This window comes from Corvus brachyrhynchos, unplaced genomic scaffold (genome assembly GCF_000691975.1).
Source record: "Corvus brachyrhynchos isolate BGI_N302 unplaced genomic scaffold, ASM69197v1 scaffold8, whole genome shotgun sequence".
Lineage (NCBI taxonomy): Eukaryota > Metazoa > Chordata > Aves > Passeriformes > Corvidae > Corvus > Corvus brachyrhynchos.
In genome coordinates, this window is record NW_008240031.1 from 581,937 (window position 1) to 608,754 (window position 26,818).

Below are 26,818 nucleotides of genomic sequence, written 5' to 3' on the forward strand. Positions count from 1 at the left end.
GGCACCAATCCTGCTCACATCCCTAGTTTAAGGAGCACAATTTACGTATTTCTCATGGTGGAAAGAAAAAGAAGCATTATTTTAAACTCTGCCATAGGACTAAGCATCTAATTATATATTAAGAAGAAAAAAGTTGGATTTGTTTTAAGGATAGTACTGACTTTTAACAGAAGGCAAAAAATGATCAAAGGCCTCCTCACGGTAACTTATTTAATAGAGCTGCTTTTCTGCAATATCCCCACAATTTAATTTCTATTTTATAAATAAGACTTTAATATTGCAATTCCACTTTACTTTGCCATTTTGGCATTTTATTTTTAAATACAACATTTGAATGCTGGGTCATTCTTTGTAACTCAAAGGTAATAAAACAGCAAAATAGCTCTGAATCAAGAGCATTACTGTTAATCAGTGACTTGGTTATTCAGAATACAATTACATTAATATACAAGTTGCTAATTACTTGTACATTATATTTATATAATTACAAATAGTACCTCATTTATAGCATATATATGTAAGCAAAAATAAGGACACATTCTGGAGAATATGTAGTACTGAACCACACAGTAATCAATTAAATAAATTATATTATACATATATACCTCTCAGATGGAGCATACAATTATTTGGTCCAAAGTCTTGTATCAGAAACTTATTCCTGATTCAGAACAAACATCTTGTTTGAGCTTCCAAATAAAATTCTCTAATTTATTTGAAGAAAATAAGTTGGAGATTTTGAAGTACAGATTTTGTTAAGAATGAATGCATTTAATAAACATGAGATGTGTATTTTTAAGGTTTAAACATAATTAAGTATCACAAATACTTGTAAATGGATTTATAAGTAAAGAACAGAGGTGAAATGACAAAGTAGTGTCAAAGCAGATTTTTTTTTCTTTCAAGCTAACATTTTTAGAAGTATGTGGAAGCAATTTCTGAAAGGACAGTATAGCTTTCAAACATCTGATGCAACACATATTCCATGTAACAAATTTAAGAACACCCTCCTACAAAGCAATTTTACATGAACAAAAAAATAAAAATAAGTATGTGGGAGTCTTTGTTTCATTTTTTCTTCTAGCTTGGCAATAGTTAATATCTGCTGGTGAGTAGCTACATTCATTTGTAGATTTCCAAGTGCTTTCCCAAGGTGAGTAAGCATTATTATTTATCCTCATTTTTCAAATGGAAAACCAAAAGATTAAGATACTCCCTCCAGATCACACAGCAAGTAGTAAGCCAAAAATAGAACTAATTTTCCATATGTAACACCCAGTTCTGTATCCACTGGACCACAATGCCTTCCCACAAGCATCAGTCACACCTAATCAGCCACATAGCTGAATTTTGGGCGGCACTTAGACAAAGTTATTTTTTAACTCCTAAATTTAAGACTATGCCTTTTCATTTGCTCCATATGTACAAACTTTTCTGGGTACCCTACTAACATATATTGTGGAACATGGTTTCCATTATGCTTTATGCCAGTTACAAATCTTGTAGGGCACAGCAGAGGCTGTTCCACATGGAAAAAAAAAACATCTTCACAATTAAGCTGAAGAGAAAACTGCAGAACTGCAAAAATATCTCTGCTAATGTGCAGTTGTGGTCAACAACACAAGCAAAGTTATAAGCACACGGAGGAATAGGATACATGTAGGCTGTTTTGTGGCACACTTTCGCCCTTCACCTCCCCACAACAAACCTTCCAAAATTCAATCTGTATATAAAAACATGGGCTTCAGAAGTATAATGAAAACACTGAATACACAGGAAAAAGTTCTCTTGTGATGAAACAGCAAAGGGATAAGACATTTATTATAGGAAGCTAAAAAAACAAAGAGGGCAGATGGTAAGCTATAAAAATAATAAAACACTATCATATGCTTGTGTTATCTTAACACAAAACTACAAAAACATGATAGAACAGAAGATGTGGCTAACATTGAAAGCTGATTTAAAAGCATCCTCTTTTGCCTGAGTAAAAAATTTTACAAGCATCCTTAAGAGGGTATGGATATACTTACAGAAAGGCAAAACTAATTATTTGAAAAACAGTGGTAGTTGATCAAAATCTGCCTGAGAACAATGGGCAGAAGACCACCACTGCCCACCATCTGCTGCTATCATAAGTGGTTGCACTATATCTCTTTCATGACAATAACAAGTTAATGTTTCTTATGATGCAGCCATTCCTGAGGTAAGGAAGCTCAGACCAGAGCTTATATGAATGACAAATGCATATAGTTAAAGAATAATTGCTGCTCGCAAAGCAGCAAAAAAGTCCCATGAAGTTCAGTGCATGCCAATAACTATTTGGAAGAACTACTATTTATTTCTCTACTGTAGGATTTTGAAATTCTTAAAACACATGCTAACCTTTCTTGCAAAATGCATACCAGACTAGAGCCATTATACAACCAATTATTGCAACCTTCATGTCCACAGTACTTCTAAGCAGAGATGCTTCAAACAGGAAAAGAATACACTTCAGAGTCAGTCTTAAGATTCATTAAAGTGAAACTACAAACAGCCTAAATGGACAAAGCCACCTAAATCCTAAGAAAGTCTTCCCCTCTAAAGACTATGTCAACGACTTAGAAATAAAATACCATTTAAAGTGTTCTCCCAGTCTGAAAATATCTTTAGTTAAATACTGAGCGAGTTCATGTTTACTATTTCTCAAAGAATTCTCTAAGTCTGTACTCACTTTAAAATTAAATGTATTTATCCCCTGATATGACAGGTCTGCAGCTTGACCTTGACTTTTGACAAAAGCTATTATTTCTTCTTCATGCATCACCACACCAAAGAAGTTCTCAAAGTGTATCTTGGTCAAAAGTTCTTTAGAAGACATGAAACAGAAAACAAGATTATTTACTCCTCCCTTCCTGAACAGTTTCTCAGGAAGCCAAGTAGTAGGGAACAATAAAACATACCACAGGTAGTAACTACTACCATGAAAAAACACTGAACATATTGAACAAAACCTTAGTAAGTAAAGCAGTACCACTTCTACAATTATACCTTGATACCATATGCACAATAATAAATAGCAAGTCTATATTGCTGCACCAAATATTTTTCTAAGTACTTCCCCACTACAACAAGAGTTTCCCCTCATTTGGTACATACACTTTTCATGAGATTTTCATAGTCACCCTTGACCTTTCCCCAAGCTATCCTATTTGGGGCAGGGAAACAAACTTCTCCCCTCAAATGCTACTCAACTCAACCCATACAGCCACACACTTTTTTCCTCATCCAACTTCTCTCACCAGAGCTCGTATTGACCTGTCAGTTCTCCCTTGCACTAACACTGTTCTGAACCATAAGAGATTTCTTGCTACCAGAGAAATATTTCCTTCTCACAAATCTTATTCATAAAAGCGTGTGTCATTTTACCAGTTAATTATCCTATGCAGCATACTCAGGGCTCTCAACATTTAGGAGAGTAGTTGCTTGTACATTTTTGCCATCTAAAATCCTAATGAGAAAAGAAGAGGTGGTTTAGCTTTTTTTTTCTCATCAGCTGTGTGACAGGTAGGAAGAGATGATCACTCCCTTCTTCGGCTTCTCTCCATTACCATAGTTCTGCTCTCTCTCTTCTCACCATTTCTGCTCAAAATGTTATTTACTGTAGCAGACTATAACCCTCCCTGTCCTTATGTCAGTCATGAGTTCTGCTTTCCATTCCTCCTTTTTCACTTTAAACCCTCCACCTTTTGGGGACAACACCCATTTTCAGTGTTTTCCAGTAACTGCTTCATACTGACAGCCTATAGTTTTCTCTTGCCTCCTGTTTTTCATTCGCGCTGCATCTTCACATATTTTTCGACCCTGCAAATTATCCATCTGAAACTTAATTGATGCCAGTTGCAGTTTTCTCAAGCACTTAGCTCTGACGTCACTTGCCCGCATGCCATGAGAATCCCCACAGAAGCCTCTGGTGACCTCAGTTACCTGGTTCACTTAAACCTCAAGATGAACCACATGTACCAAGGCAGGAGCACGCACACAGATTTACTACATTTTGCATCCAGTTGGAAGAAGGTTATCCATGAATTACAGGAAAATTTTGTTTTCCCTGGAACAAACTATAATATGCATGCATGCATTTATATGAGGGGGAAATGTACTGTATGTAAACACGAAGATAAAATCAAATGAGCCACAGGACAAAGCATTAAATTGTGCAGTTTCTATTCAAGAATATTTTGGTTTTGTAGGTTTTGCCATTACTGTAAAACCATTCTTGTATTTATGCTTTCTATATTTCTTTTTCAGCAGCTATGAATTTGGAAGTTAAAAGTTTTCTAAAAGCTGTATCCAGTTACAGTGCTGAATGATTTGAATAATAGACTGCTTGACATATTCCAAGATAAGTGGCTGCTACTTTCTTTGATATTAGGGTCATATACTGTACTTATCTATTTTTACTCCATGCTCTCCTTTGCCTAGTAATAAATTAATTTCTTCACTGTTAGTTTGGCATGTGCCCTACAGTTATACTCATTTTCTCTCCCACTGAAGGAAGAAGTTTTCAAAAGTATTTTTAGAATTAGCCATCACAGATTAAATTCAAAATACTATTTTAAGAGGGACATTCCCACATAAAGTCTTAAAAGCCAGTTTTATATTTTTATTTTTAGAAAATTACCTGGTGGTGCTGAACTACATGGGATAATAGTTATTTAACTATTTGCACACACTTAAGACTTTTTACAATAGATGGGTATCATTTGAAAGAATGAGTTTTAACCTCAGTATTTAATTTCTGTTGCTTCCTGATGCAGAAAACTCAGCAAAGGACCTCATGTACATCTGCAACTATCAATGGCAATGAGAGCTGAGCTTAGATCTGAAAACGGAATACAGACCAAAATATGTAATCACCATCCAGGCAGAAACAATTAGTTCTTACATGATCTGGGCTTTTTCCAGAGCAAGGAGAATGAGGAAATGTTCCAGCTTCTTTGCTGGTTACCAGACCTCAGTAATACTAAAGAGGCATTTTGCACAGTCATACAGAAAAACTTCTACTCTTCAGCCTCCACCTTCTAGCTCTGTCTATCCAACAGCTCTATTTCTTTGTAGCTGCCTTCAGAAGAATGGGGAGAAGCAATTTAGCAGATGTACAGTGGCAATCATGAGGAAAGCAACCATGAATATGGGAGTGGAATATGTGTTCATGTACTGCAAACGATGAAAGGAATAAAGACATAGGCAAGCAGGGGTGCCGCAAGCCTCTGGCATTACTGATTGCCATCTTTAATTTATCCTCAAAAGTGGTAATTCTGAAGTAAAGCAAGGATACCAAAGTCATTCTTAAGCTAATCCAGAGCCAGGGAAACATATGACAGCTTGTGTTTTGAGCTGACAAAGCCATAAAATATGGCAAATAGGTGATTGTGGTGTGCAATCACAGAATAACACCACGGTTGTTGTTAAACACAGACTTGCCACCTAACACTGTATGCTGCACTAAAAAATAATATGGAAGAGAATTTCTGGCATTTTCAGACTGTGTGACACATCAATGACTACACATCAGGTGTAGTGACTGCATGTCCATGGATTGTTACTGGCCTGCTTGAAATTTACATTACATGCCAATTTCCTTAGATAAGGGTAATATCCAACGAATTATCTGAAACTCTCCCATTTCAACACCAGATCTTGAAGCCTGTAAACATGAAACTGAATCATAAGCAAAAGTCTTCTATTTCTTGAGTCCTATCACTCATGCAGCTCCTTTACTTAACAAATATTTGATGTTGCAAACTACTGCTTCCAAAGGCAGCACAAAGTAGATACCACCAGTTATCAAAGCTGCAGTGTAGGTTCCAGATACCAACCCCACAAGGCGAGGCTAAAAAACACCTGTGACTCTGGTATTTTGTCTGGTCACTTTCATCTATTTTCACAAGGATATGTACCCTATGTTTTACCACTGCAACTTCTATTTGAATTGCAAATATAAATTGGACACACAAAAAATACTAAAACCCAAGTGAAAGAGAACAAACTACTATTCTTTCTCGCAACAAAGAACACCCTCTACCTCCATGAGTTTGCTAACCTTAATTATACCTATAGTTTAGAGATTCCCTAATGGAAAGTGCTACGAAGCACTAACAGAATGAATCATGACACATACTGATACGCCACTGATTGTAAATCTATACCCTTTTTATTCTCACCCAGGGGCTATGTTTCATATACTCATGAAAAAGTACTTCCAAGTAGCAAAATGTCATGATTGGAGGCATATATGGTAAACAAACAGACTTGAGTACTACCAAGTATGTGATGTTCTTGTAGCATATTTTTGATAGTGTAGCAAAACAATTATTTGAAAGACTTCTATAGTTTGGATACTTAATTTCTGAATTCAAGTTTCGTTGAGGCATAGAAAAAGACAACTGGAAAGAGAAGGTTAAAATTCTTGAAGGCATCCTTCTCAGACCTGCATTATTCATACTTTTCTCCACATTTCAGAATGCAATTACAGATCAAAAAATGCTGCCAGTCTTGCAAGTAAACAATAATTTCATAGAAGACTTTTATACGTGAAAGAACTTTAAACAAAACTACTTTAATGATGGCCTCAAAACATGTGAAATGCTTAAACTGACATGCAGCCTCCCACTTTTTAAAGGCTACTTACATCAATGACTGATGAACTCGACAGACTTAATCCCTCTAGGTCTGCTGCTAAACTCGGGGACAAAACAGCTGCTGTAGGAACTGCCACAGGAGTTGTCACAGGACAAACTAGAAGTAAAAGAGCAAGAGATACTTAAACTGAAAAACAATTTAAAATACTGGGAAAGACAATGATTATTTTTTCATTGCACAAAAAAAGGTTTTACATCCTCATCTAACTATTATATTCTTGTATATATGTTTCTAAATAGAAGATTACATTTTCAGACATATAGCCCCAGTACTCAGAATAAGCAATGAAAATACAAATACAACTCATATATGTATTGATCATGTGATTTACTCTAGACGTATTCTCTCCCCCTTTCCCATTTTTCCTCTATTTTATCTTTCAGTTTGATACTGCAAACTATGCAGCACTTTTTCATCTACAGGCTACATGCAAAGTACATGTTAATGCAATTCTGACATGCTGCACCTATAGAAGTAAACTTTGAGAAGGCTACTACAAGTATAGCTAAAAAACAGTGCCAGCTCTATCCTACCCTTCCAAGAGTACCATTTCACACTGTTCTTCAGAAGTGTGATTTTTAGCATCTTAATATAATACTCTAATTGGCGCATAGATTTCACAGGTGTTGTACAAGTAAAATCCATTATTACCTGAGAAAATAAGCCCACTTTAACAGAAAACAAGTCCAGACACACACAAATTCTCAAAGTAAATGTTTTATATGGTGGTACATTCTAAATTTTGAAACAATTCATCAATTATAAAACAAAACCTTGTAATAGCTGTGCTTAAAAATAACTTGACAGTCTAAGCATTTATTCTGTTAGGAAACTGGTACAATAAAAGAAGAGAATCAATGTTTCAGACATTTAAAATTCATTGAATTAATTTAATTGAATCTACGCCTTGGGAAAAATGAGGCTTTAATAAAGATACTTACAATCATCTAAATCTAAGAGGAACACTTCTTGTTTTTTTGGAGTCTTTCTTTCTTGTGCTGGTTTTTCTTCTTTCTGTCAAAATACATGAATATTTCATCTTTCACCGTATCAGGAAAAGAAAAGCATTTAATACTTTTATAAAGCAAGTGCGTTTTTTTTACTACTTTTATAAAGCAAAATGTATCCATTTTCAGGGTTTGGCATCCAGAGAATTCACCTACTGAGAAAGATTTCTTTATATGATTAAACTGAACCTAAATTCCACAACTGAATTTCTGAAGCCCACGTATTCATTTAATATTAATCATTGTTGCTACACAGAAAACATTTGGTGACAAATCAGCTACTTCTGTTGAGACCATTAAAAGAGCTAGCAGCCTTTTTTTTTTTTTAAGACAAAAGATTTGGGTACTAACACTTCTCTCTTCATATGCAAATCAGGTCAAAATCTATTCACTAAGAAATATAGTATTATTTGCACTTATCTAGGAGCATGGAATTCTGTCCAATTATCGACTGGGATTTACTTAATTGCTGGAAAACAATAGAAAGTTGATCCTTGTCAAAAAAAAATTCAGTTTTAAGCCTTAAGATGAGTTCTAACAGTAAGAATTGGCACTACCCTAAGTAAAGACTAGAGAAGTAATAATCCCAGTACCTTGACAAACAGAGTATTTCCACAAAATTTGTTTCAATACCTAAATAAAAAGTTCTGAACAAATCTTCTGAGTGTTGGCTATACCTACAGAGCATGTCTAGACAATGGTGATTCAGGAAAGAATTTAGCGTGTTACAGCACAGTATGGACTGCCAAGAGGGTGGTTTCGTATAAAGGACTGACCTTGGGATATAGCCAGAACCTCGTGTATCGAACAGTTTTGTCCTCATGTTGTTCCTACCCACTCTAAAGCATCCTTCATTTGTGTCAGTTGAAGAACTCCTTCTATCTTCATCCAATCTGGCTCACTTACCAAACAGAAGGCTTTGCCATTCTCTTAGAAAATATGTTAACTACCTTTAGACCTTAAGACATTGCTCACTACCCAAGCTATTGCAAGTAACTTAAATGTAGTCTTTCCAGGAGTCACACTTTCTAGTTTACCAGTTTCCTCTTCAACAGTACGTGACAGCCAAATGCACATACAAATGTAATTGTTTTACCATTTCTAAGAAACTAACAGGTCTAAGTAAATCAGTAAATCTCCTTACGCCCATCTAGGCCATCATTTCTTGAGCATTTTGGACACTCAGGGTACAAATTTCTAGAAGGGCTTGGAGCCAATTCAGCAGCTAGTACCACTTCTTTTAACTGGAACCATAGAATTAAATGACACCTCTTTTCTCAAGGTGCATTTCCTTTCTTCTGGTCTCTCAGCTTCACAGTCAGTTGCAAACAAATAATAAAATGACTTTATATTTTTCTGATTTTGGGAGAAATTCAATGGTTCCCTTCAAAGAACACGAAAGAAACTAGCCAATGTTCTCACTGTTTGAAGCCATTGATGTTAAAGACTACGAGGCTCGACCTCAGCCATGATGACATTGCTTATCATGTTCTTCTTTATAAATCCCATGGCTCAAACAGACGGTAGTCACTTATATAATCCCTACAGATATGATTCAGGTATTCTGGGAGAAGAATCACCTTGTGGACTGAAAAAAACAGGAACCACTATTTTAAAAGTTATTTTAAAATCATCATACTTTGATGGTTCTTATCACTATGGTATTTGAGTCTTCTACTACTGCTGATTTATCTGAAACCTAAAACTCCTTTGGACAAAGAAAATACTACAAAACAGCTTTTAAATGGTGCTGAAGTTATACCATTTCTTACACGTTTTGTCCAGAATTAGTGAAGGACTCTTGCAGAACCAACTTTCTTGAATTCCATTCTGCTCACAACTACCAGACTTTTTTCTTATGTTTATTGGCAAGTCACTAAGCTTATTTTGGCTATTTTTGTTTTAAATCTGTGAAATAAGGACAAATAGCATACTTCATAAGCTACAAGTTCTACTCAAATTACTCATGTCAGAGACACCATTTTGCGACAATCCTTCTCATGAATTCCAAGCCACTTTATAGCATCATTTGGTGAATATTTAGCCCTGAATTTTGGGTTTAGCTGTTATCTCTAGCACTTTCAGTAAAAATTATGTATCACAACTTTTTACCTAAACTAGAAACTCTTCAGAAACCAAAACAGCCTAAAGGAGAACTCAGTTAAACAAAAGGCAAATATATTAAAAATACCCTCAATTTCCAAACTCTTTCACTCTCTGCCCCCACTTATCCACAAGATACAGTTCTACCTTCAACTATGATTAAGGTTCAAAGCTACAGCTTTATATTTGATAAATATTTCCACAGAGATGGGATCTCCCCATCTCCTTTGATTACGCAGCCAATGAAAAGTCTCTAAAAAGTGGCTCAACCCACACAAGAGCCACACAAGGATGAGAATTCTATATGCTTCAGTACAGGTTTCTAAAACATTAGGAGTCACAGCCAAAGAATCCTCTTACTGTTTACTGAAGACAACTAAGATGGGCATTCTAAGTCACAAATAACACCAATAGTATGCTTCAGTTTGCTTCTTCTGTCACAAGTACAAAAAGTACACAAAGCTTAAGGTGTACTTTTATAAGGTGAAATCCATTCCTGCACTGGTATTACTTTGAATCAACTACTTTGAATAATACATCTTTAAAAATGGGGGAAAAAATCCTTCAAGAGAACTTACTTCTTATACTTCAAAACAAAATAAAATGGTCCACAAATAAGGCACAAGTAAAAAATCCTTGAACCAATGTACGGCAAGGAAAACTTTTCATTGCACACTTTATCAGAAGACTGCATTTAATTGTATCAGCTTACTATTAAGAACAAGCAAGCAAACAACTCCACCAAATAGAAAACAAAAAACCCACAAACCTGACCTTACCATCAGGGAAATGTAAAATCAAGAGCTAATTAAATCAAGATAAAGCTAACGTTAAAGTATGGTCATGTCTTATTTCCAACTTCAGTTGAGTATTCAAGCTTAAGAAAATACCGAGCTACTCATATGTGGTTTTGTGCTATATGTACACAAAACCACACATTTTCATGCTTCTATGTATTTCTACATATGGGTATGTACATTAATTGTGTGCAATTCTGTACAAAACACTAAAGAAATCTATTTATGTGGGTCTTGCCTATTATAAACATGATTATTTTTTGTTTTTTCAAAGAAAAGAAAATTGATTGGCTATCTATGAACAATAAACAGCCAATGACTGCAGATATTTCTACTGAGTAAAGAAAGCTTTGCATTTGAAATCAAGACAATAAAAAGGTTCTGACGTGTCTGACATTTCTATGTAACACAATTTTTCATCTTTTTTTTCTTGAAACTAAGCCTACAATATAACCCAAACAGTTTTCTACCAAGAAAGCCCACTATGGGAAAAGCAGAATACTAAACAAAGAAGTTAAGGTATATTCCATCAAACATTTCTCCATTTGCAATTCATCTTGGTAATAGAGATAGAACCTGGTAAATGCATATAGGACTTGAAGCAGGAGATTTCTCTTGCTCAATGCATAATTCATGTGCTCCGCCTGCAAAGTGTGTAAAATGAGAATTTCACACCGCAGCATGAGCCATGGAGATGCAGAGAAAAGGCAGATGAAATCATATTCTGCTGTGCGAATTTTATTTCTTATCCTCCCAATATTTATACAAAACCATCACTGACAATCCAAATGCATTGACAGATCACCCACTGTTTCCATTGTGTTAGCACTTGAAAGGAGATCAGGCAGAAAGATAGACAATTTGTTTTTGTATATTTTTTAAATAGTGGATCAGGTTTTTAACAGCTGAGTGACTGTATTATACTTGTATAAGGAGGTCAACAGTAGCTGATTTTAAAACCCCAGTGTAGAGACACCTACTTATACATGCATCTTTCTCAAATCTGCATTTTGGCTCTACAGTATTTATGCTTACAGTATAATACGTATCTGAACACCTCAAACTATCCATATTTCAAAATTATATAAAAGACTGTAGTACAAGAGACTGACTTTTCTATTCACTGCAGCTCAATTACAGTGAACACAACAGCTTTTTCAAAACAATTTGTCAGGACAAAAACCATTAAACCATTAATAACATATTCAGGAGAATAATCTGAAGTTTTTGTAGTGTATTTTAATGCCAGTAAGTGCATGGATGTATGTAGAAATTAAGCTCCAATGTGAATGTAATCAAACCTTTTTTATTAAGAAAATTTTGCGGAACATGGCAATGGCACCCAACACAATTTATATATATATCCAATGGTAAACATCACCCAACACATCAGTGATGTAACATAGTTCATAATATGTGGCAAACTGAGAAACCATAAAAATAGAGCTCACTAACCACAACTTCTTTTATTAATATGTACTTCAGAAAATATTTTCAGTTTTACTGAAAAGGAAATCCTAAAGCATAATCTCCCCATATAGACGGTCCAAATTAAGAACACACTCCAGCAGAATAAAATAAGCAATGTCTTTTCTAATGACAAACTATCAGAATAAAACAAGCATTTCTGAGAGCCTGGCAGAAACCATCTGCTTCCTGGGTGGTCTGAAAATAAGTCAGGAAGGCAGCAGAAAAATACATATGTGTAGTTCTTGTAAAATGTACCCTGACACATAAGGGGGTCTATATATAAGACTTTAACAATAATGTTCTTTAAAGTTTGTTAAAAATTGTTTTTTCTTTCCAGCTAGGAAGGGGTTATCTAGGTTATCATCAGTTACCTTCATCTATCATTACAGGGCTCAAAACAGGTTTCTCTCAAAGAAATCTATTAATCTAATCAGCATAGCAATCACCTTTAATAAAAAATACCTGTGATTCTCTTCCCCCACCCCCTTATCTGATTACATATCTAAAAACAAACAAGTACCAGAAACACCAGAAGTATAAATGCAGGAATCAAACATGGTTTAAATGGAAACTAACTTCAAGGTTCCAGGGATTAATATCATACACTGAAACAGTCCTCCTTCTTCAACGACATTAAATAAACTACCCCCTGCCCCTTCACATATGACCATTGCTGTTTACAGGTCATTAGCCATAGCTTGTTGCCCTTATATTAAATGTGCTAATTTCTAAATGAAAGAGAATTTAAGGAACATTTAGCTTCTGCAAAGTGAGCTCTGTGCTATCTTTTCAATAATCTCTTTGCTACTTTTCTTGCTGTCATGCATATAAACCCATTGCTATTTGTTTTAATGTCTTTTGCAGTGTTTAAAAGCTTTGCAATTTTTCCCCTCGATCATTTGACTCTACTCTCATCAAGTCTTCTGTCAACTGTTTAAAAATATTTCTTGTTCCTAACACATTTCTTTTTAGGAACTTCTTAATCAAGTAAGACTTCAGAAGTACTGCAACATTCTTTCCCTTCTCTTAAAATCCAAGGCCTTGACAACTTTCCATTGACTTCAACAATTCAATCCCAAGCTTCTTGGACATTCCAGTTCTCATATTCAGTGTATGTGACTTCACACATTCTGCTGTTTGAAAATACAAAAAGCTTCTTTATGCTAGTAGTCCCCACATATCCTGTGAAAGAACCAAACAGTTTAGAGAACTGTAATGAAAGAAATTATGAACAAGGTGTTGACATCCTGAGAAAAACGGAAAAACACTGCAGAGAGAAGATACTATTGTTTGAATATGGTTTTGCAGTGGCTGCTTAGAACTAAGAACATCAGAGTAGGTATTACTTTCTGGTGAAAAAATATCACGGGCTATGAAAAGGTGCAGTCTGTTACAATTAATTCATGTCCCATCTAGTATCAAAGGAGTTTATTCTGAGAGGATTTTGGTTATATTTTTTGTGCTACCATTTTTTGGCAAGATCCAGTCTGGCTGCTCTAGAAGAAAAATAATTTAGACACAAACGTGTTACCCAATGTGTTACTTGGTCAAGAAACAATGATCAAACCATGGAAACACATCTCCATTTCTCAAATAATACAGCCTCACTTCATCTTTTGTTCTACTTGGTTGGAGAAGGGAATTGATTAAAAGTTAAGGTTACAAATCAAGAGTTCTTAGGCAAACCCATAAAGTTACAAAACAAAGATCATGTACAATATAAGTTCAAGATTTAGAGAAGTAGAGAGCCATACCTCCTTAATTAAAGGAAATGCACACTTTAACAGCTTAGTAAAGTAATGGCCTTCCATCTTAATTGGTCAAAACACACCTGTCCACCAGCTTCAAAAATTTCAAGAAATGCAGCAAAGGATGTCTATTTTGATTATTCTGCCACCTATATAGGAGTCCTGACTGAAATGTCTTGGCTTAACTTAAAATGCATTAGCGTTTCACTTAATTTTCAATACTGCCTATCAGTATTAAAACGGAAACTTCTGAGCTACAATTCTACCCTTTAAAATTTTTTAAATAAATATATAGAAAGAAATGCATAGGAAGTATTTGATAATAGAAAGATAGTTGTCAGAAATTCTTCTACTCTTCTTCCCAAACACATTCAGCAAAAAGTTCCTCATCTAGTATTTTTAAATGCAATATAGGTAGGTAAACAGTAATCAATTCATGCCAACGGCATTAATAGTTCTATGATGCTAGTTTGAGTATAATGGACTTTTAAGCTTCTTTTCTTCACTAAGGTAAGCAATTAAATCTTAACTGGCACATGAATGGCTCTGTTGCACATTTTTGCATCCTCACATATTTTTGAAACCAATTTAAAAAAGTATTTGAAAGCTTGCTATTTCATACATGTTTTAAGAAAGCTCACAGATTTTGAAGTAAGAGAACTCTTTATTCCTATCAAACACAGGCAGCAAGTAAAAGCTGATTGCTCATTAGGAATACTAATCCTACTCATCTATATATACACCTCAATGATAGATTCATTAACTGCACTATTCTCAATTCTAAAAGAAAATTTTGAAACTAAGTTAGTATTTCTATTAGAACATCTTCAAATGCTTAAGAAACAATGTACTAACATTTGTTTCTTGGTTTTCTTTCCTCTCAGACCCAGGTACTACAGCTATACTTTAAGATTCCATTTTAATAAAATAACCATCAACATCCATGTATTAAGTTTCACCAGTTCAACAGTAACCTAAAAAAATTAAATTAAAATACAATTAATTTTATGATTAAAGAATAATATACTATTAGAAAAAAATATTGTGTTCTGTGTATTAAAAAATAGTTAGATTATATTCTTCTTCATCTATATGGAGTAAAAATAACATGAAATTATATAAACTGAAACATGAGGTTTTGTTATAAAAATACTAGCTTAAACTATCAAACTACTTTTGGACTGGTTTCTCTATGAAAAGTAATATTTTTTTCATAAATTCTTGATCTTTTCAGGTATGCATAAAACTACTATCCATCTTCATGCCCACAGAAGGAAACATGGATAGATGGTTAGATACATACGTTCATATTTTATAGAGGTTTTAAAAAAACGTATTTTACCTTACTAACCTTATTAGAGGTAGCATTTCTAGATTTTTCAGATTCAGAGTCACTTTTAGAGTCGGATTCTGACTTGGAGCCTGAAGAACATTCTTCCGATGAAGTGTACTCTGTATCAGAGGAACTGGATGTGCTTGTCGTTTTGGAAATCCCCTTTGCTTTCTTTTTAATATCCTCTGAATCACTATATATTTAAAAAAAAATGTTAAGAGACATGTAAAACCATCTAAGGAATCTGCTTAGGCAATATCCGACATCAGCATTTCAAAGTTTTATTAAATGAGTTTTAAGTCATTATTTCTCCACAATAAAAATCTCAAGTATGAATGAAGAAGTAATTTATTTAAGGCTATACAAAATCATTCTATTACACTGCACAATACACCATCACGTGTAGACTAAATCAACAAAATAGCCAAACAAAATGTGAACATATTAAATATTAAAAATATTATTTGCATGCGTCAAGCTTGTGACATAACAAAAGGGATTGCAGACAACTTTTTAAATAAAGATGCTTTCATACTATTCCATCTATGATAAATAGAATGTTGGTGTAGCATGTTTTTGCAAAGTAATATTGCGTAAAAAAAACCCACCTCAATGAATTCAGTTTATTCCTTTGTTAATTCTTCTAAATAAAACTGCACCACTTAGAAATAAGACCTATAATGTCTACAAATAGTTCAACCCAATAAAGAGTTTATACACAAGAGCTGTATTATATTCCTTCAGTCACACTGAATGCCTTACAGCTTCAGTGACATTGCTCTTCACACAGTTAAGTTCTGCTCACCCTGCCAATGTTGGATTATGTTGGTCTGTGTTAACAGCTACTGAATATTATCTGCCTTGTTCACATCTAATAATACTTTAACTACCAATTAGTAGATTACCCTTTTGTCTCAGGGGGAGTTACTACCACAGGAAATGAAAATTGTTTTCTAATAGTTATCACGGAGGAGAAAAATTAATATTGCATATACAAAAAAACCCCTCTGTTCTTGGATCTGCAGACAACCATTTTATACTTCCAAATCAGGTGTTTCATACACTACCTGATTCAGCTTCCTTCCCAAGACAATAAATTGGTTATTGAAGTGCTTGAAGGTTAACAAGGTCAACAATAATTAAACAAATCTAGACCACTCAACTATTAAGGGTCCCTTTGGAATCATATTAAATTGTTACACATTTTTGCTTAGCTTTAGAAGCAGTACAAAAGAGTGTACTACACTGCATCACTGAGATGGCAATGTTTTTAGATGAAAAAAATACAGAGAAGGAGAACTGAAAATCTAACATGACAGAGATCAAAACAATCAGAGCCAAGTCTTCCTCCTCTTAAGAACTTCCTATGACTGAATTGCCTAAATAAAATGTAATCAAAATTATTTAAAATCAATAACATTTAGGCCATGCCTATCCATGTAACTGAAGCCAAAATTACCTGCCTAAATTTTAGCCAAAAGCATGAAGCAGAAAATTTGAAGCTTGCAAAGCTAAAAATGAAACAACAGTACACTTCACAAAAACAGTCTAATGTAGCATATCTGATTGTTAGAACTATGGTGAAAAGCAGGTACTATCAAAATTATGTCTCAATATGACAACATTTAAAAACTTGTTTGAGGTCAATGACTTAGACAAAAATTCCCTAGCATTTAAATTTTCTTCATGACAACAAAATTATCTATATTTCATTCACTGCCATTCATCAGAAGCTGTAGTTGCATTAACAAATAAGTTGCTGTGAACCCATTATATATATGAAGTTTTTTTTCAATAATTTATCTTTAGCCTGTCTTTAAAACTAGATTTGAAGATTAAAAATGTTACTTTACTGCACATCAGCCAGTTTTGATGGGTAATAATTGTTTATCTTACTGCTTAAAATTTCAGATGTTATTCTAATGAAAAGAATTTACTGGTAACTAGCTTTTTAACTTTGCGATGATGAAAAGCCTGTATTAATTTAACCTACAGATTTCATTTGTTCTGAACAGGAAAAACAATATAAATCACTTTTAAAATCATTAAATCCTGACTTAAATTAATAAAGTCATAATTAGGGCATTATGCTGTGTTTGTTATGGAAGTGGCAAGGCGAGCTGCTTTAATTACTGTCTGTAATAAAAGGAGCAGAGTGTGTACTGCGCCCCAATCAGCGCTGTCAGCCACGACTGAGCTGAGCTGCAGACTCATCAAGTGAGCTGGCAGCAGACTACAGAGTAAAGGGCGATCATGTCTGCAGAGGCCACTTGCTGACAGCAGTGGAAGAAACAGATTCATACAATCCAAGGTATTAGCCCCAATTACTCAAAATTTTAATGATACTTTAAAACATGATAATGCTGTTGATAATAGGCAATCTTAAAAACGCTAGCACTTAAATATCTTACGACCGTTTCCCTTCACAGCCCTTGCCTCTAATATTTGGATCATAATCTTTTTAATATAACATTATTTAGAAAAATCAATTGTCTTAGTTACATAATGGCAAAGTGTTGAAGGACTTAATTTTAGCTCTCAGCAAAATTGCAGCAAAAGGTAATTAAGTGTTTCACACAACTATTTGATCACTTATTCAGCTTCCCAAGGTTACACCAATTTTCAACAAGCCACCCAAGATTTTACTAAAGTCAGAAATTAATCCAAACATAAGAGTAGTCTGATTAATGAAAATATGAACCAAGTTCATACACTGAGTATTACTAGTATACACTGACATCACTCCTTGGCCAATAAACCTCCAAAATAGCCTAATTAAAGGCTCGGCAGACTGCTAACAGGAAGAGTGCTTTAACACTAGTTTCACAAAAAGTTAAAACCATACAAATGTATACCTACCTTTCATCGACAGCTCTACATGTTTTCTTTGCAGCACTTTCTTTGCTGTCTGATTCACTGTCAGTTGATTCTTCACTGGGAGAGGAACTCCCACTACTCTCATCAGTGCTGCCTTCCTCTTTATCTTCCTTCTCACTTTCACTGTCAGACCCGCTCCCTGAAATGAAAACAGCCCTTACAATTTTGTTCTAAATATCTTAAATAATTAGTATTTTAGAAATCCAAGTTTGTTTTAAATTAAACAATGGTTTAGTATTTTAAGATCCACTTGCAAGATTTAGTATTATTTACCCTGTGCCAAAAGCAGGCAAGGGAATTACTTTCCCCTTGTATCTACAAAATTTTTAAAATAGTTTAAGTTAAAAACCTGTCCCCTTCAGCCTACTTTTACTATTACTAAGTATTATACTTTTTCAAATTAGAAAGCCAAATAATAAATTAATTGCATGTGGATTCTTCGAAGTTACATAACCCTATTAGGAGCTGGAGATGACCTCAAATTTTCTAGTCTTTACATTCACTTAGCTGCAAAATTATCTTCTCAAACAGCTGCTTAATTAGATAATCTGTTCTTAAATACCCATAGTGACTATGATTGAATCACTGATTTAAACAAATTATTAATCTTCTAATTAATCATATAGTTACCAAATATTCAAATATCTGAAGTGAGTATATGTTCTATTGCTTCAGAAAGCACTAATTTTAGTGATACAATTCTTAAACATTTTTGCGTATTTCCTCAGTTTAGGAACTGGAAGGAAGCAGATCCATATTCAGATTTTAAGATGCCCCTCTTCCATTCAATTAGATGATGATAATTCTTTCAAGTTTCTAATGCTAAACATTTTCTGTGTCTCCCATAATTCTGGGAGAATTATGATCTTTACCACATCTGAAATATACTAACATCTTCTGAAACAGCTGTCTTGGGGAACTACCTATCTGGCAATAAATGGGGGAACAGTTAAGAGAACCTCTGCCTACTGAACTTGATAGGCAGCTGTTACCCTCTTCATCAATACCCCCATTATAATAAACAGAAAACATCAGGTAGAACATCAGAGAAATACTGTAATACATTTTGCTGAATAAAAGATCATGAAAGACTACACAATTAAACAAATCTGGCCATTTATCAGCACAGCAGCACATGCTATCAAAATAATTCCTCGTCACCACCAAATTCCAAAAAACATTTAGGACTTAAGGTTCCCACCAACCAAGCATCTTGGCACTTTTCGTGCAAACAGCTATGTGCCTTCAGTTTTAACTGGAGTAACAAACTCTCCTTACTCATACTAGACTCCAAGGAGGATAAAAATAGCATGCCAGCTTTTTCACCTGGGAAACGAATCAAAGACTAACTTATTTAATACGGTGAATGTAAAATTTCCCCCCAGTTTATTGAGTTTATACACAGCTCTGGCTTTGTTTGCAATTTGTTTTTTCTTTTATGTACCAGACAGTTCTGAAGATACAGTTTTCCAGGCAATGAAAATACAAGTTGCTTTCCAAACACTTACCTGATGAACTGGTACCGGCAGACTCATCTTCCTCCTCTTCTGATTCAGAGTAGAACTTTTCAGGAGGTTTCTCCTTCTTTGGCTTGCCTAAAATTCCAGTCCATTCCTTTGCCTGTAAATAAATTCCAATTCATGTTTACCTTCGCAACTAGCAATACAAAAATATACACACAACACATGAAGAAAAACATTCATAGTAACGGTATTAAGCTGTTGCTAAATAAATCATCTAAGCAAGTCAAGAGAAGCTATTAAACTTCTCTTACTTTACACAATAAGAGAACTAGAAGTTTGGTATATACTATAAAAGGTGAGATACATCTATTAGATAGTCCAGAAAAAGATTCAGTAAGATAGATTAAAAGCATCAGTAATAATAAATAAATTTCTATGCCAAAAGAACCTGAAGGCTGAGACTTTTATTTCTAGATCCAGCAGACTATGACTAGAATTAAGGTTCAATAGGGCTAGTCACCACCTTTATGATCCCAAATTTTAAGTGGAAAACAGATGTAGACACTGTAGGTAGCCACAGACAAATTATATTTCACTTCCATTGCAATTTGCCAAATAAAAGTAGTTTTTACTATCAAGAGAATGCCAAAATGAGGCAGTATTTCCCCTGGACTTTTTTTCTTTCCATCTACCTCCATGCTACTACAGAAGCAGTGTTAAAATTCAGGACAGGAGAAAAAAGCAAACTGGCAGACAACTCTATCAACAGCATGATACAGGTCTGCCTCATCGACTGATCTGATCTGGAATAACTTCTGAAATAGCTCTAACAGTGACCTGCAAGGCTAAACAGCTCTAGAGGCACACTGGCTTCCTCTTAAACACCAAAAGCTGCTAGGGCTTAAAAAGCCAATATTCTTTTGGATATAAATGACAATTTGCATGTCGAATGCAGCTAAACTCAGCTTCACTCACACAGGCAGTACTAGGGAAACCACAAAATTAATGAAAATGAGATACCCTCCAAAGAATATACTTGCAAAAAAAACCCCAATATGGCTGAAGGATTTTCCTGCTCGTTTTGAGGCTTAAATTGTTGGATGAGGATGTTTTTTACTATGTTGTAGGTGGATGTTATGCCATTTCAGCAATTTCCTGTAATACTTTCTGGTCTTCTGGACAAAAGCACCTTCACACATTCTCTCTTCAAACATTCTGCCAACCCTATCATTTATAATCCTCTATTTGAGCTGATTACCTCCAAATTCTTACCATAAATGCTTTTAGAAGTTTGTACACAAATACCACTTTTCCTGAAACACATATAAGAAGGCAGACACATAATATTACAGTAATAAGGAGAAATGCTTGTTCTATCAGATTTCTGGCCACTGGCTTCTGTAAGTCAGACCTATTTTTTGGAATTTTCTTTGCTCATTCTGTGTGTAACATCTCATATGCAAATTAATTCATTCTCGATTTACTGAGGAAGTTGGCTCATTACAAGGACTGCATGCTTTTCTGTGTGTACCTGTTACATTAATGCCGTGCCTCCAGGAGCACCATCAGCACGCTATATACCAATACGTTTACATTTCTCTTACTGATCAACAGCTTTCACTGGTATTCCAGTAGGACTCTGGTACCTGACACATAAATCACAACTCTGGTACCTAAACATGACTTTGCCTCAGAGTTTATGCTACAGTAACACAAAGCTATTGCTAGTAGGGAATGAGCCCTGTGTGTCAACGCATGACTAGTGCACTTACCGATGACATTTTCCTATCATAAACTTTCCTAATCCTCTCCAGATTATCTGAAATGTAAACCCTGGTCTCTTCCAAACACTTCAAAACATACATAATCTAATCCCTGTAGCTGCTTTTTGTTGTTTGTATTACCTTTTTCAGGTTTTTTTTGTTTAGCCTTGGATTTGTACTCAAACCAACCTTTTCATTTCTGACTTCGTTAGTCCAGCTACACTCAATTAACATACTGCAGCAGAGTGAAGATAAAAGATATGAAATCCAAAGTGAGATGGAGCTGAAAAAAGCCTATTTAATCCACAAGTGAAGCAGAAGTGGCCTACAGTTTTATCTACTTCTGTCATTGAAAAGAACTAGCATCAAGAAAGTGTCCAGATGCTCCATTTCTAAGACAAAATAAGCAACAGGGATGTTCCCATGCATCAATGGCTTTCAACACAGCCCACAGATAGTATTTAAATATTTGTAGTTGTCAATACTCTGTATTGACAAGTGCCTTCAGCAAAGTTACTTTCAGTGACACTGACGTACCGACTCGGCCACGTCGACGTTTCGGACCGAGGGGTCAGGTGCCACCTCTGGCCAGTCGGACAGCTCCAGGTACCCAGTGGCTCGGCTGTTCAGTGTGTGAGACAAGGTGCCAAGCTGGAAATGATCCCGATCTATTAAAAAAAAGGGGGAAGGGAAGAAATACACAAACACTGTGAGTTCTACCACAAGGAGCAATCTTAATCAGGGCTAAAGGTAATTGCCATTGTATTACCTCAAATGTCATGGAATAAATATAAACTAGGAAGCTCTTCATAGGTCAAAAAACTGATTTCAGCCCATAGATTACAATAATCTCCCCCATAATGGTCAATAAAAAAGCTAATCAGTCAGTGTGTTTAGAGGTGTTGCTCTGAAATGTAGCTTCTCTAAAAATTACTTTACTGTGAATATTAAGAATGACAGCACAGTTAAACAATCCATATACATGTCTTGGCACAAACACATCCAGAATTTTAATAGTTTTCTTCAAAATGGAGCTCCTTTTAAAGCTTCAAAACTAGACCTAAGTAAGTATGAAAATTAAAATGCAAATTGCCACAATAACAGAGTATTTTTAATTTAGATAGCCTGATAACCTTTTAATTTGAGAAGACAGTCAATGGATCCTACTATTAAAACAACAGGGAAAATGCAGAGGGAAAATTATAATTTTGGAGAAAAAAAAATCTACAGAGATTCAATTTATTTCAGATTCACATAACATTTGAAATACTCACATTAACAATCTTCTAATAAAGTCCAGATAAAATACTAGAGCTATTTTCCTAAACTGACAATAGGCTTCCTCAAAAGACACAGCTTCTGTTATTTAAACAAAAATTTAAAATCCATATGAATAGGAATGGATCAGTTTGCCAGGGTTTATCATTAGAGAAATGCACTGTGCACCTTGCTTGCTGAAAAGTAAGTAAGCAGACCGAGCATCCTTGCATATTAATCTTTTCTATTTGCTGAGTGACACAATTTGTGAGAGTATTTGAAATGGAATAAGCTGCCACATTCCTTTACACAATGAACATTTACCAAATTATTTTGGCAGTTATACCTTTAAAAGGAGACTCAAGCAATGGGGCAGGTTTCTGTGCCAGAAATATTTTTTTGGCATATTTGCTTAAAGCTCCACTCTTCTCATTCGGAACAATAAGCTGCCTAATAAATCTTGTACGGTCTCTGATGTCGTAGCTTTGATCATACTTGCCGAGATTTAATACATACTGGGTAAGCAATTTTGTCTGTGGAAAAAAACAGGACAAGAACAGAATACAAGTTATTTATGATTATTGATAACTCTGGATAAACATATTTAAAGAGGTAATAAAAATGAATGGTTATGTCAAACAAATGTTGCTCCACAGGGAATATGCATTTCTAAAGCTGCAAATGGAATTCTGCAGCCAAAGCACATGTCCTCTTCTGTATTGGGGAGGTGAATGCTGAGTACTGAGAAGCAGCCATGTGCTAGATTATTAAACTGCTGAAGTGGAAAGAAAGGCATCATTAAAAAAATAATCATATATGGCAAACCCGCTGAAGGGTCTACGTGAGGATAATGAATGTGGAAATACAACTAAAAACATGGCACTCAAAACTTAATCGGAAAAATATGCAGGACATCAAAACATCAGAGGGTATTAGGGGGCTGGCAAACTGCTTCTGCTGAGGTGTGTTTTATGAAGAGATACTGTCCCTGGCATAAGCAGTGTCTGCACTCTGACTGCACTCAGTTACTTTATCCTGAATTATGACCCATTAAAGCAGACACATGAATCACTGAACTGGATTACTGCAAATTATTTGCAGTGCATTTAGCTGTTACTTTTTCATAAAAGCAAGCTGCCGATGCCCTCTAAAAACCAGGATAAAAGACTTCTTCCATTTTTTTCTTGAAGCTTAAAGCCTTCAGTAATATTGGCCATTTATTTATTTATGTAAGAGCGCAACTTATACTATCACAGGTTTTTACAGCATAATAACAGCTTTCTAATTTGATGTCTGAGAATATTAACATGTTACAAATAATTTTAATAATTCAGTTAATTTTTTAAGGTAAGAAAATAATATAAGAAAGGAAGGAGACATAGAAAATGGAAACAATGAAGTGTAACCAGAACAACAGTGCTGAATAGACTGGACTCCACTAGATATATTTGAAACATGTATGCCACTTCCTTTATATACAAGCAAACAGGAAAAAGAGCAGAAATAACATACCATCCTACGGAAGTAAATTTTGGTACTTCCACTCAGAATGGATGCATAACACAGGGTTAAAAACGCATCATCATGAGAGATTTATTTGCTTTGTAAGAAGAAACAACCTTGCATATATATATTGTTTATCATGCTATTGCTATGACAATAACAGAGTTACAATCATGTGAAAAATGAAAGAAAGAAAAATATGTCCCAAAAACCAGTGAATTTTTTTATACACCATTTGCTAAAAAAAGAGTTCAGATTAATAATTTCCAACTTGAGGAGACAACTTGAAGTTTTTTTCTAGAAATATAAAAATATTTTTTCAGAATACTGATTAACTCCTGTAAGTGAACCACACAGTACACAGCAAATGCTTCTAATTGAAACCCCATCAATACAATATATGCAAGCATTTAAAAAAATAATCTATGGTACCAAAGACTGGAAGAAATTAGTTATTATACATTAGAGTAATATAAAAATATAGTTTAAAAAACCTTCAATGAAATATTTTTTGTTTCTTTTTTCTGATACCCAAGAATGGCTCTGTGAAAAGATATTTTTTTCCTTGAGGTACTGTCTTAGCTCTGGGAAAGGCAAAACTTTCCCATATGCATTTCACAGTTTATGGGCAGCTATTTCTGTATGAGGGTATAAAATTTTAAACAACTGCATCACACAGAGCCTACGTAATCTGCACTCATGCAGGACGTATGCTGCTCAATCTAAATGGAATTGGAAGGGAGGGTTCCCAGGTAGCATGAATTAAACTAAATGAGGGATACCTCCTGCAGCCTCTGCCATCACTTCTCCACTGTAAAACAAGACAAGACTCCTTGCTGTCATGGCAGAAAGCTCAGGAGAACGGATCATAAAACACAATGGTCTTAGCCTGTGAATTGCTATAGGAATGGGGAAAGTTGAGGACCTCGTCAAAGTGGGCATTTTTTTAGTGAGTGTTGATGAAATTACATAAAGACAAATTAGACAGATGAAGAGTTGGTCCTGAAAGACTGCATTTCCTTTAATGGGATCATTTTCTCCGTGATCCTCTCCCTTTTCCTCCCCCTTCTTCTGTCCCCTAAAATATCATTTTCATATTGTTCAATACAGATAAATACACAAAAAACTTACATGCAAGAATGCTCTGTATCTGCAAGAAGTCTCTTTGCAATTATCATATATAGTATAGTTTTCACAGAAACAGCAAAGAAACATAATTAAAATTTTTTTTTGTATGGTAAAGCAATCAAACAGGCAGAAGATCTTTTCTACATGGAGGTAGCTAATAGAAACAACTATTTTTAATTAAAAACAAAAAAAACCCCTAACAAATGCACTTAAGTTTTTCCAACAAAGGAATTTTTTTAAGAAGCTGAAAATCATTTCAGCAAGCACACTGCTTTGGTGAAATATGACAGAATCTGCATACCATGACTGCTTCATAGAATAGTGACGAAGTATTCTGATCTGTGATATAACACATTTATTATCACATGTCAATATTGCCTCATATCTGGACATGTACATTATATATACATAATATAATTTATTTTATCCCCACACCACTGACCGATTATTATTTTTTGTATACTTTGTTTTGGCTAGGAGCGTTAGGTTTAGGTCCTTCTAGAATTCAATCATCCTGCAGCAACATTTCAGGAATTTTCTAGTGACAGTAGTTCTATTTGAGGATTTAACGCCTATCCTATATTAGCAGCAGTTAACTTTTTGGTAGATCCCCACTTGAAAATCTTACAATACAGGTTTTACCAACAGATGAGGCTCTACAATGAGAGAAAAACAGTTATCTATCCACTCCTTGATATCATTAGCTTTCAGTAACTTGATTCTTTGGACACACAAGATAAGGCTATTGTGCTAAACCATGACTGACATATCTATTTACACCCTACAACTACTTGGGACTTTTTCTGGTGGGAGTCCTACTATATTAGACATCAGAAACCCATCAAAATCTCTTTATTCTTTCTGCTATATGCAAGAAACATCTTAGGCAACTAGATGACATATTTCTCTTATATGAGTTCCATTTAGACAGCTATCTCGCACACTCAAGATTTTATGACCCTAAGTGTTGAAAAAACAAAGCAAGTTTACCAAATAACACAAGACAACCAGAGGAAACCCTGCCTTTATTACATATCTATCCAGATATAACTGAACCTGAAACTTCTTTAAATTATAAACCGCCTTTGAAAGTTCATGAGGTGATCACAGGATTTAAAGTATACTTTAAATTTTTGTAAGAAATCCTGAATATTAAAAATTATTCTTGTGAATGTGCTTCACCAAGTGTTTGACCATATACTTAAGGAAACTACAAGCAAATAAAGTATTTAGACAAAGGGAATAAAATAAGCAAGTCTTATTTCCTCCAGAACTTTGTGCTTTTCTCCAAACAAGACTTCAGAGATGAGTTCAACCTGCCTTTCCCTCACCTGGTGAAAGATCTCTTTTCATCTATTTGGTCAGCATTGAGTATCTCTTTGCCATTCTACCACCACTTTTCAATAAAGTGGCATTTTATCTTTGAGATTTTCACAGCTCCATTAACTTTGGATGAAAGTGATCAAGTATTCATAAAATTACTATGTCTAATTACTATTACTATATGATATGGAGGCAGAAAACACAGTATTGAGGAGAGGAGAACAGACTGGGCAATCTGGTGTACATGATTTGACATCAAATTTTTAAAATTAAACTGAAAAATGGCTGGACTTTTTAGGAACTGAAGTAATTCCAGGAATTTAATACTGAGTGAGTAAAGAAGAGTTAGTTTCTCCTGGAAA

The 26,818-nt window shown here is 34.7% G+C and overlaps 1 protein-coding gene across 2 annotated transcripts in view; it reads right to left on the reverse strand.

The window, feature by feature from the left end:
• Positions 1 to 26,818, reverse strand: part of AP3B1 (adaptor related protein complex 3 beta 1 subunit) — a 149,178-nt gene that overhangs the window by 48,780 nt on the left and 73,580 nt on the right. The window contains exons 17-23 of one of the 2 annotated variants that reach the window (XM_017743681.1): positions 22,849 to 23,035; positions 21,783 to 21,913; positions 19,528 to 19,639; positions 18,002 to 18,158; positions 15,161 to 15,335; positions 7,626 to 7,698; positions 6,674 to 6,780 (exon numbers count right to left, since the gene is read on the reverse strand). In XM_017743681.1, coding sequence (XP_017599170.1) covers positions 6,674 to 6,780; positions 7,626 to 7,698; positions 15,161 to 15,335; positions 18,002 to 18,158; positions 19,528 to 19,639; positions 21,783 to 21,913; positions 22,849 to 23,035 — 942 coding nt within the window. Of the gene's footprint in view, positions 1 to 6,673; positions 6,781 to 7,625; positions 7,699 to 15,151; positions 15,336 to 18,001; positions 18,159 to 19,527; positions 19,640 to 21,782; positions 21,914 to 22,848; positions 23,036 to 26,818 lie in introns of both variants that reach the window. The other variant, XM_017743679.1, reaches the window with a different exon arrangement.